Source organism: Fulmarus glacialis, unplaced genomic scaffold (assembly GCF_000690835.1).
Source record: "Fulmarus glacialis isolate BGI_N327 unplaced genomic scaffold, ASM69083v1 scaffold48669, whole genome shotgun sequence".
NCBI classification, from domain to species: Eukaryota; Metazoa; Chordata; class Aves; order Procellariiformes; family Procellariidae; genus Fulmarus; species Fulmarus glacialis.
The window spans coordinates 20,304-32,014 of NW_009234842.1; the positions used below are offsets into that span (position 1 = coordinate 20,304).

Here is an 11,711-nt window from a genome sequence, read left to right on the forward strand (position 1 = left end):
AATGCCAGTGTGTAGCTGAATAGAAAGGAGAGTGCAATTTTAATGTTTTCCGTAGATGAAGGAACAGAAGGGGTAAGACGACCACTAGCACAAAGCCCATACAGGCGAGTCAGTGATCCTATTCCCCTCGAAGCATCTAAGCGGGACCTTCTGACATCCAGCACTAATCCTACAGGCAGAAATGTGGACTACGAGCAGGCATTCATTTAATTAAACCCCATTGCAACATATTGTTTTTATTTTCACAGGCAGAATCTGTGGCTTCCTCACCGCAGTTCTGTGATTCCAGCCTGTACCTCTGGAACGTCACAGGAGACGGGCTCCTGCACAAAGTTAAAGGGGTGAAACTAAAAACCCGACCAGCACAGTGCACGGATTTTGTCAGTATTAAAAAGCAACTTGACCTCCTGGAAAAAATGAAAGTCACCCACTACAGATTTGCACTTGACTGGTCACTAATTTTACCCAATGGAGATTTGTCTGTGGTCAACAGGCAAGTTCTTAGGTATTACAGATGCGTGATTAGCGAAGTACTGAAACTCAACGTTCAATCCATGGTCACTTTATATTATCCAACTCACGCCTACCTGGGCCTGCCGCCTCCTTTGCTGCAGACAGGAGGATGGTTGAACGAGTCTACTGCCTACGCTTTTCAAGACTATGCCGCTTTATGTTTTCGGGAACTTGGTGATTTGGTTAAACTTTGGATTACAATAAATGAGCCTAACCGGCTAAGTGATGTCTACAATAGGAGCAGCAATGATACATACCGGGCAGCACACAATTTATTAATAGCACATGCCATGGCCTGGAAAATATACGATGAACAGTACCGGCCCTTTCAGTATGGCAAAGTGTCCCTGTCCCTGCATTCGGACTGGGCTGAGCCTGCCAACCCCTACTTCGAATCTCATTCCAAAGCTGCCAACAGGTTTCTTCAGTTTGAAATAGGCTGGTTTGCCGATCCAATATTTAAGACCGGGGACTATCCGGCTACCATGAGGGAATACATCAGCTTTAAAAACAGAAAAGGCCTCTCGTACTCTTCGTTGCCATCTTTCACAAGCGAGGAAAAGCAGCTCGTCAAAGGTGCAGCTGACTTTTATGCGCTGAATCATTTCACCACCAGATTTGTGATTCACGAACCTCAGAATGGGAGCCAGTATGAATTTGATCGTGACATCCAATTTCTGCAGGACATCACCTGCCTGAGCTCCCCTTCCCGTTTGGCCGTGGTGCCTTGGGGAGTGCGCGAAGTTCTCAAGTGGATTAAAAAAACCTACGGTGACATTGATATTTACATCACGGCAAATGGAATAGATGACCAGTCCTTAGACAATGATGAACTTCGAAATTATTACTTGGGAAAATACGTACAAGAGATTTTAAAAGGTGAGTATATGATAGATTCAAGTTCCGCAGAGCCATTTCCATGGCACAGACCCAGGCATTCCTTAAGCAAGCACCTAAGACTTGCCCCAGACAGAGCAAGCAGCTCTGGTTGAGATGCCGGCCATCAGCATTCAGCCTCCTGAGGGGCCTGATTCTGCAGGCACGCTCAGGGCAGATACAACACAAAGCAAAGGCATGTGAAACGCAGCCACAGCTGCTTCCAGTTTAATCCATGTGAGAAGCCATCTGGGCACGCATATACAGCGGAGTAGTTAATCAGAAGTTAGTAGGAGATGGCACTTCAGACCAACAACTCCCAAGAGACGACTCTAATTTCTACTCTACAAGGAAAGGTGGGAGCCACCTCCTTACTTGCTGCTGAACTAGTCATTGAACAGGAAAGCACAAGCAAGTCTAAGGAGACCTGGAGGGACATATCGATGAAATACAGGAGGTCACCAGATTTTTGAGGAGCTGCTGTTGAAAGGATAGGCAAACTCTAGTTCATGTTCCGCTGCTTCCTTTCTCCTGTGCACCTACAGAAATCTAGTTCTTCACTTTAGAGAAAAATTAGTAATAATTATGGAGGTAGAGGACAAAAATGTTCAGGGCAATGATCTTCAGCAATAGTTTGTTGTATGAGAAATGCTGCAGGGACCTCACCTCTCCTATCCCTCTTCCTCAAACCAAACGTTAAAAGGAGAGCAGCAAGCCACAGGATACCAGAAAGGCCTCGGTACCGGAACTGTGCAGCCAAAACGAGACGTACAACGCTTCCTTGCACTCACTATTCCCTATTGGCAAGCACTAGCGAGTTCCCTGATCAGGACGTGGGGCGTCTAAAAGCTCTTCTGAGACACCTGTCCCCAAACATAGTGTACATATCCTGGTTTCTCCTCTCTAGGAGCTAGCTACGTGAAAAAATGAGATAGGTTGTACTCATGGCTAAGCATGGCTTCAGATTACTTTTAGACACCAACAAGAATAGAGCATTCCCCCTCCAGTGCTTAGCTCTTTCTCAATTAATATAGGACTAATGAGCATTTGCTGATTTATTTTCCATGCTAATTTCACATAGCAAACAAAAGAAAAATAAATTATTAAAGGAAATATTAAAGGGCACTTCATCATAGTATTCACATTTTATTTTTCAGATAGCATGATACTTTATAGTACTCACCGAAAGATCCCGCCAATTTACAACGTTCTTGCTTAATCTGGGTCACATCTCTGCTTACACATGAATTGGAGAGATGTTTACTCACCAAGGACTGCTATTTATGATTTCATTAAAGTGTTTTCACCCAACACTTGGGTGCAGCAGTATAACATACAGTCATGCATGCTGCAGGGCTGAGCAGCTGGGTTTGGAGCAGGGCAGGAATTTTCAGAAAGCTCCTCTCATGGCACAGGTGGCCAGCTGCTCCCCTTGGGTCATCGCAGCTGGGTTCAGTAAAGAGCAGCATCTGGCTTTTCCCAGGAAAGCAAGCTCCCAGCTCTAACCCTGTTCAAATCCAGCTTTCACAGAGTAGGTCCAGAAAATTCCCAAATTCTAACTTTTTTTTTAAAACGATGCACTGTTTCTACTTAATTAAAATTGACAATGGGAGCTGAGTATTGTTAGAAGCAGTAAGTGTAAATATTTTGTGGTGCAATTATGCTTTTTAAATTGATAATCATCTGAAGTCTGAACTCATTACCAGAAGGTTTGCAGGTCATGCAAGGTTTTTATTTTTTACAAGGGCATGTAGGGATACGACAAGGGGTAATGGCTTTAAACTGAAAAGAGGGTAGATTTAGATTAGCTATAAGAAAAAAATTCTTCACTATGAGGGTGGTGAGGCACTGGAACAGGTTGCCTAGAGAAGTTGTGGATGCCCCATCCCTGGAAGTGTTCAAGGCCAGGTTGGATGGGGCTTTGAGCAACCTGGTCTAGTGGAAGGTGTCCCTGCCCATGGCAGGGGGGTTGGAACGAGATGATCTTTAAGGTCCCTTCCAAGCCAAAACATTCTATGATTCTATGATTCTAATAACAACATTTGTTTTTGTTTTTTTTCCCCTTTGCAGCATACTACATTGATAAAGTCAAGATTAAAGGCTACTATGCATTTAAGCTGACTGAAGAAAAATCTAAGCCCAGATTTGGATTCTTCACTTCGGATTCAAAAGGAAAGCCTTCAATAAAATTTTACAATAACCTGATAAGCAACAACGGCTTTCCTGCCGACTATTCAGTCTGCGACCCCCCCAACCAAGAAAAGCAGTGTAGCTTCTGCTTGTTTATTTCTCAGAAGAAGCCATTAATCTTCTTTGCCTGCTGCCTTTTCTCTACCCTTATCTTGCTTTTAACCATTATTGTTTTTCACAAAAGAAAAAGAAGAAAACGTTTTAAGGCAAAAAGCATCCAGCGCATCTGTGTTTCATTTTAAAAAGGGGGCACAAGCCCTCTTTCAGTGAGATCCATCGCTGTTTGCATTCTACAGAGGATGATGCAGATGAGACAACTGTAGAAAAGCACTACCTGAGTCACTCCAGTCATACACACCAAGCATTTCGTTGGAAAACGGAAAGTAATTGTATGTACAGGAAGAAGACCTATGACAACATTTCTTTCTGGTGAAATTACTTTTATCCACCTTCTGTATGTAGAAGTAAAATTAATCTACTTAAAAAAAAAAAAAAGAAAATTTTATGACTCTCCTGTGCCTTGGAATAACCTTTCAAACAGTTTGACTTGAAAAGAGATATTAAGCTGTGAGAACTGATATGCACTTTTCTATGAACCTCTTTGGACCAAAGCGTCTTGTGATGTGTATTCATGATATGAATGTTGTTGAGCATGAAACTGCAGTTGTTAGGGTTTACAAATAAAAGTGTTATTAAAACCCACAAATTTTCAACTAAGTACAACACCAAGAATGAAATGTGCTGGGCCAGCTTCTGAGGATACCTCTAAAAGAACAAATCCAAGTTAACTCCATTATTGACCAACACACCTGTATCTCTTACGTATTGGGTGAAGTAGAGATCAGATGTTAACATTTTAAGCAAATGTAACTGGACCCACAGGAGACAAGTCAAAATAATATACAATCACTATTTTCATCTCCAAAATGGGGCAGCTGTGAAAATTTTTACTAGCAGAGAACATCAAAATAAATAGTAACTCTTAATCTACTCAAGAGAGTGATGAATAGAATTCTAAATTGCACTTTTTCATAGAAATAATCATCTTAGTTCTAATCAAGTGCTAATGCAAGCCATGGGTGGGATAAAACCATGAGAGTTGTTTATTGCTATTGCTGCATTACACAAAAGCTACCAACCCAGGCATAATGCTCATAAAGGACAAATGAACCTGCTAATCTCATTTAAACTTTTCAGGGACCAAACTCAGAGGTTTCCCTTGGTCTGGTTTTGGTCATCTCAAATTTTGTCCAACGAGTTTTTCCTCGTGACCTGTACCATCATTTAAAATTCACATTGGCCAGCGTTTTCAGTCATTGCATCAAACTGCATGCTCAGACGATCACTGCCCAGGCAGGTACCACGCACCTCTGCAGAGGGGTAAAAAAGCTGCTCTAGAAATGGAAAGAAGGGCAAAAAGAGGCATCAGTTAAATTCCTACGGCCTGCCTCCACTTTACAACCTTCTTTTCCAGTGGCTAGTATCATTTTCAAGACACAGTGAAACCCCCAACCTGTTCCCACAAGAAGATAGTAATCTCAGTCTTAAGGTCCCCAAAACAGATAGACATACTTTATCTGTACCCCAGTGCTTCTGAAGAGATGAGGCATATAAACACATTGACTTTTCCAACTGCATCTGAACACAGAAGATAGCATCAACCACAAGGTAAATGATGATGTATTATGATAAAGTAAACAATAATCTAAGATAAAGTATTACAGCCACTTGCAGACTACTAGAAATTTCATGGAAGTGCTGCTTGGAGGATTCGTGCTACCGACTGAACCCCAAACTCCCAATACTTGACCCAACCTTGAGTCTCAGTTAATAAATGCATAAGACTATTTCTCCGTTATATTTCAAGTATTGGTCAACATCACAGAAGGTTCATTAATTCAAAAGGTAAGTAGTAGTAAAATGATGAGGGACTCTGGCCCATTTTACACTATACAACATTCTACCAGCACAGCAAACAGCACAGGTGTTAGAGGTACATGCACCCTTCCCTCGCCCAAAGACACTGACTGGTTATCACTCAGCCACTGGGGAATCAAACTGAAGCACACTGCAGGGAAACTCCTGGTGAATTCCGCATGCATTGTGGGAGCAGAGTTTTGGAAGACTTCTTTAGCTGCACAATTCAAACAGCACAGGACCCATCTTAAAAACGTTAAGCAGGCCATGTACAAAGTCCATGTCTGCAAAGTTCAGTACCACTACTTTTCCAGGCTCAGAGATACTGGTACCGCACACCCGTTGAACTCGGTGGAATCATGCAAGTGGGTGCTTCGGGCAATTTTCTGAATTTTTTACGCATGCATAGATGCTTTCCTCAATATTAAGCTTTAGCCACTTGTTGCCAAGTATGTTTCTGCACTATCCTGGTATTTTCTGTGAAAAACTGAATGTAACAAGTGACAGTGTGGATTTTGCCATTCCACAGAAACAGCACAAAATCCCAACTAGATGTTGCTACATGGCAAGATTAGCAACGAAGACAAAAGAGAGCACTATACCCCCAGATGACACAAATCACTGTTGGTGAAACTCAGCAACAAGCACTGCCTGAACTCTGAGGTCAAGTCCTTGGTTTTCTTAATCGAGCAATACAGCTAAAGCATCGTCTTTTCATCGTCCTTCCATCTCTGTATTTAGTTTAAACAAGCCTTATAAATTTGGTTCCACTGATTCCAATTTTGGATTTAATCTACTTCAGATTCTGCCATCACAAGTCTGAACTCCCCTCCAGAAATTGTACATGGAAATCGTTTTTCGCAGTCATTGGTTTGAGGTTCTGAAATGATCTGAAAGAACACTAGTCTCCTTTCTGTAAGAACAATGCTTTTGCTATTTCTTAATACTATGATTTAAAACTACCATTTCATGGCTCTACACGCTGGGTCCACACTCCACTGGCATGAGGTTTCCATCGGACTTCATTCAGTCTGAATGTTCTCAGAGACCCATAAGCAACGTGTATACAGCAGTAACATTATCTTGCACTACCCTGTGACCATCTGCTTCTCCAAAAGCCAAAGATCTTGAACAGGTTCACACAATCACCATTTAGTTCTTTAAAAAACAAAGAAAAGAGGCCAAGATACGAAATATGTTTTATTTTATTAAGCCTCTCATGGTGTTTGGGTTTTGTATCAGATTCTTCAATCCGGTACTTGCTGATATAATGGCTCATGGTGGTTTGTTTCAGGATCCAGACAACTGTAAATAAGAAGTTAAGAGCTTTTAGAAAGGTTTTAGCACTGCAAATGTGAAATTGAAAGTTTATAGACATATCACTAATTTATCTGATAGTTTTAATGCAAGACAGACATTAATAGCTCAAAGAATTTGCTTAATTTTATTCAGACAATATTACTTAAAGATGCCTTCAAACACAACAGCTCATGACTGTTTAACAAGCAGGCAACAAGTTGTTCCGTCTCTCAAGGAACTCAGAACAGCACTAAAAATCATTTTTTCAGTAGCTTGCAAGTGTCTGGTACCTGGCTGGTGACAAAAAAAAAAATTAGTTTATGAAACTCACTTCATCTGCATCCTGTCTCAAGCTTAGGTTCAAAAGGCACACAACATCTATTTCATTCGCAAGTCAGCCTGTCTCATTCTGCACAAGTGTTTTGTACCATGTGTGGAACCATACATAGCTGAAATGCATCAAATTTCTTTAGCAGTTAAAATTCTTAAATTATCCCAAAATCCTTGTACTCGACTTCAGTAACAAATGTACATACACAATGTTAAATAGTTGTCCTTGTTAAATTGATCTTTGTTTACAAGCATTTACATACAAACTACACAGAAGCCCTTTATATATAAATTATGTGCTGACCACTTTTTTTATTGAAGTGAGCGTCCAACCAGGAATAACATTAGTCTACAAAAGTCTTCTCTGTAAATAACCGTAAACCGGTCTGTCGTGATAGGTCAGTTGGTTTTAAATTCCCAGCCACCATCCTAAGTAGCATGCACAGCGCAGAATACAGCACTTGAGAGTTAGGTATTTCTCCATACAGTAGCATAACACCAAGTTGATGAGAAATGGAAAGTTGCTGTCAAGAGGCCTAGCAGAAGTTAAGTTTTATGATACCTCTTATGGTGCCTTTTTACAAGCACAACTGCATCCCCGTTGGGAACCTGCTTAACTGCAGCTTTGTTAAAGTAGATAAACCTTATCAAGTCCCCAGATCGAGTAACCATCTCTACATGGAAGATGTGCAATCTGCGTTAAGATGATACCAACCTATTAGAGTTTTACTCATCTGCCTGCTGTACTGTTCCTTTCTCAGAGACATAGATACCATCCAAGAATTTCCTGATATCCTTGTTCTTGACCGTAGTGGCTTGCTGGATCAAGGCAGCTGCAGCCAAAGCAAGACCATTAGCACAAAGCAAGAAGTCCAAGCCAACTCATAGCCTTTTTCAAGGCTCTCTCCGATATTTCAACTAACAAATTAAACTATCATCTGGAGAAAGGAATTACCAACTTAAAATCCTGTCAGTTCTAATGAAAACAGAATGCATTTCACTGGGCCTATCTTGGCAACTTGGGGCAGTGACATTTCATTACTGCACACTCATACAATGGGAAAGCTGGTAAGTTTGGTGCCAAAAAGGCCATCCATACTGACTCAAACAAAAGGTTCTGTGGACTTGTAAAAACATATCTAAGTTTAGAAAAAGAGTAAGAAACTATGAAAAGCAATTACGGTGACTAGAGGGAAAAAAAATGCTGAACTGTCATTTATCTCAGGGTTTGAGAAAAAAAGACAGTTTGCTACGCTGACATCTTCAGACAAAAGTGGCCGTATCATTATATCTTCCCACGCATCTACTTTCACAAACCTGAATTGGAGACCAATTCAATGTCGTTCCCTTCAAGGATCAGCTCATCCTTCTGGGCTTGAGATACTGCACAGGAAACACCTACAGAAAGGAAGACGAACAGTCTATATCGTTGGTGAAGACTTTAAGCATACTAAAGAAAGTATTCACGTCCTGTCCCAATTTACAGATCTAGAAAGCAGTATTCTAGGCAATAATTAGCTTCTATGACTTTGTTAAAAAGAGTCCCTCAAATCCCTTCCAGGATTGTCCTCCCTCACAGTTTCAGAAGTCAAAGATTAGTGCAAGTCACGCTCTGGATTGAAAGCAACTAAGTGATATTCCTACTTAAATGTTACTATGTTATAGCGTTAATCACCAGCACTGCATACAAGCCAGAGATTTTGCCAACATGGCTTTGTCAGCTAGGTGGTGCCATTTTCCACATTCTTATGCTCATTAATGCAAAACTGGAGTCACCCCAATGAAAAGTCACTAAAAAAAAAAACCCTGCCCCCTGACGTGTCAAGCACCATGTTTATACTAGCAACACTGCAAATACTCACAAGGAGTAAACACTAGGACATCCAAGAGCCTAACATGAAGCTTTCATTTGCAAGAATAACATAACTAAGTTTTTATAGTTTGATCTATTTAGTCAGTAGATGTTAGCTTATAATCAAACCCATCCTTAATATCCCATGGTAAATCAAAGTCAAAGCCGCTGTAAGTAACTCCGCACTGTATCTACCAGTGTTTCTGGACAGGTCTGATGCTTTCATCTAAAGCCAACCCAAAGCACCACCAGTCACACTAAATATCCTTACCCATACCTTCAGAAGGAGTGGAACTATGAAAAAAATGGATACGGAAAGTCTTCCCTACAGCCTCAACGGAACTGTGTTTATGAGATGTTTTGTCTCCTCCTTTCGGAAGTTTAACAAGCTCCATCAAATGCCTACTCTATTAGAGATTTTGCTAAAACTCCGAGTATGCAATACGTAAAACCATCAGCTAAGATGATAATTTTGAAGTTTATCATACATGCTCCTAGGCAATCAGGAAATTCAAAATACAAAAACACTTCAAAGACAAAAAATACGATGTGGTGTGAAACTAGTTCATGTACGATGTCTAAAACAGAAACACAAATCTAAAATTAAGCACCTGCAGTTTACCAACTATAAACACTGTCAAGACCTCACAGTGATGAAAGTAAACACTGGGCTCCTTGTAACTCATATTACAATAACTAGTTCTAAACTAGCTATTAGCTAGCTCTCATTTGCTAAAAATAAATTACAAAAGCATTATTAATAATAAATCTAAACAGTGGCAAAATTATCATAAGATTACATAAATTCAGACAGGCAAATGCTGCTTCAACAATCATTCGCCATCTCCTGTCGTCAGTGGCAGCACCCAAAGAAAGTTGTTTAGAGCCCCAGTTGGAAATAATAAAGTGTATCTCCAGATATGCTCACCTGGCCTCATACGCACTCTGCGAATGTACTTCTCTCCCAAGAAGTTTCGGATTTCCACAAGTGAGCCATTATCCTGTATAACTACGTTGATTGGGAAGTGAGCGTACACTGACCTCATCTTGTAACGAAATCCCTAGGATGAAAGACATCATCAGATATTGAAAGCAGCCAAAAGATAAGACAGATACGTAAAGCTTACTGAAAATACCTAAAACCAAAATATATTGAAAATAGTTTCTTAACAAGGGCAAGGCACTGAGCCCAAGAGACATCCAGAGTTTATTGTTCACGCTTTCTTCTGCCCGCGAATTTGTTTGACAGTACGTGCAAAAAAAAAAAACCACCACCAAACAGAGAGAGAGAGAAAGCTACATGTTGGATGCTTACAAAAGCTCTCGCTAAAGTAAGAGGCTGTCTATTGTTGTCTATTGTAACAAAAATGACATGAGTTATCCTATTTTAAAGTAACACTCACCAGTGTAACACCCTTTATCATGTTCTGTACATGGCTGCAAATTGTGCGAACTGTTGCCAGCTCCTTTCTGTTACCCCACCACTTGTCAACACGTAGCTGTGTTAAAAAAATAAACAGAATTAACACAGCTTTCAGCTACACTTCAAAACTAGAAATAAAATGTTTTTGTGACAAACTGGAAGTTCAGGTAAACTTCTTAAAAGCCCTCCTAACAAAAGCACAAAGGCATTTTGTGTCTTTGAAAGACTATTAAAGGCCCACCTAACTCAAGTCTTTTAAGTCCTAACCCCAAGATATATGAGAAATAATTTTTTCTTCATGTCTCACTGCTAGCAAATCTTCAAATTAGCTGGGATAGATATTCTGACATCTTAAGCTGAAAGATGTTTTATCAAATGCTAAATACTGAACAGGTTGTTCCAAAGTCAGCCTCCTAGGTATTATCTATTAACTTTTTAAAGAAACACTGTATGGGGGTCCAGTGATTTAATGACACACTAGATGTTTGTGAAAAAGTAGCTGCAATCAGCCACTCTTCCCCTTTTTTTGTAGCTTTTTAACTACAGTAGAAAAATATTACGCATTTATTTAGAAAACGTCTGCTCTTCTGATGTAAATTGCCAATTCTGGAAATTAAACGTAGAGATTTAGTTTTATCTAGCTAAAACTAGCCAGTTTATAAAACACAGCATATAATGATCAAACCCCTTCCCAGTAACTATCTGACTGTAACTACAAGAGAAAATCAAACAACAAATTCACTCCAACATATCACAGAACTTCAGGAATTCCACAGTTCCCGAGTAGGTCCTAAGGTTCTATGACACCAGCCTCCCTCAGAAAACACAGAAATAAGCGAAAAATTAAGTAACTTATCCGCGGCTAAAAATTTTGATTCAATCTCCTATGCTATCAAGAAGTTTTAAAGCTAACTGTAAGGCTACCCTCCCTCTCTGCGCAGAGAGACGACCTCTGCAGCACTCACCTTCTTGTGTTTCTTTCCCAGGAGCGACAGCTCCACATTGATGTGGTTAAAATCCCTTCGCAAGGTTCCCCTGGGGCCCTTTACGATGACTGTCCGGCCCTTCAGCGAAACACTGACTGGAAATCAAAGGCAGACGCGCGTTAACCGGCCGCGGGGTCAGCACCACAAAACGCCTTTCAAAGGCACGCGCAGACGTACCTTGCTCAGGGATGTCAACCGTCTGGTTGCTGAGGATGGTCTTCATTCTGGAAAGGACAACCGAGACAAGCTGCAGGCCCTCCAGGCACGGCGCTCCTCCCCCGCACCTACCCTGCGACGCCCAACTACGGGGCGCCGACCCGACGTC

At 40.8% G+C, this 11,711-nt stretch overlaps 2 protein-coding genes across 2 annotated transcripts in view; one reads left to right on the forward strand and one right to left on the reverse strand.

The window, feature by feature from the left end:
• Nucleotides 1–3,879, forward strand: part of KLB (klotho beta) — an 18,497-nt gene extending 14,618 nt beyond the window's left edge. Inside the window, exons 5-6 of the mRNA XM_009585773.1 lie at nt 249–1,392; nt 3,460–3,879. Of these exons, the coding sequence (XP_009584068.1) occupies nt 249–1,392; nt 3,460–3,821 (1,506 nt within the window). The 3' untranslated portion in view covers nt 3,822–3,879. The remainder of the gene's footprint in view (nt 1–248; nt 1,393–3,459) is intronic.
• A 2,905-nt stretch (nt 3,880–6,784) lies between these two features.
• Nucleotides 6,785–11,691, reverse strand: RPL9 (ribosomal protein L9). The gene is made up of 7 exons (XM_009585772.1): nt 11,564–11,691; nt 11,366–11,481; nt 10,381–10,476; nt 9,906–10,038; nt 8,443–8,523; nt 7,841–7,958; nt 6,785–6,801 (listed from the first exon to the last, which is right to left on the reverse strand). Exons 1-6 carry the CDS (start codon nt 11,607–11,609, stop codon nt 7,852–7,854), a joined length of 579 nt encoding a protein of 192 aa, XP_009584067.1. The 5' UTR covers nt 11,610–11,691; the 3' UTR covers nt 6,785–6,801; nt 7,841–7,851.
• Nucleotides 11,692–11,711: the final 20 nt, after the last annotated feature.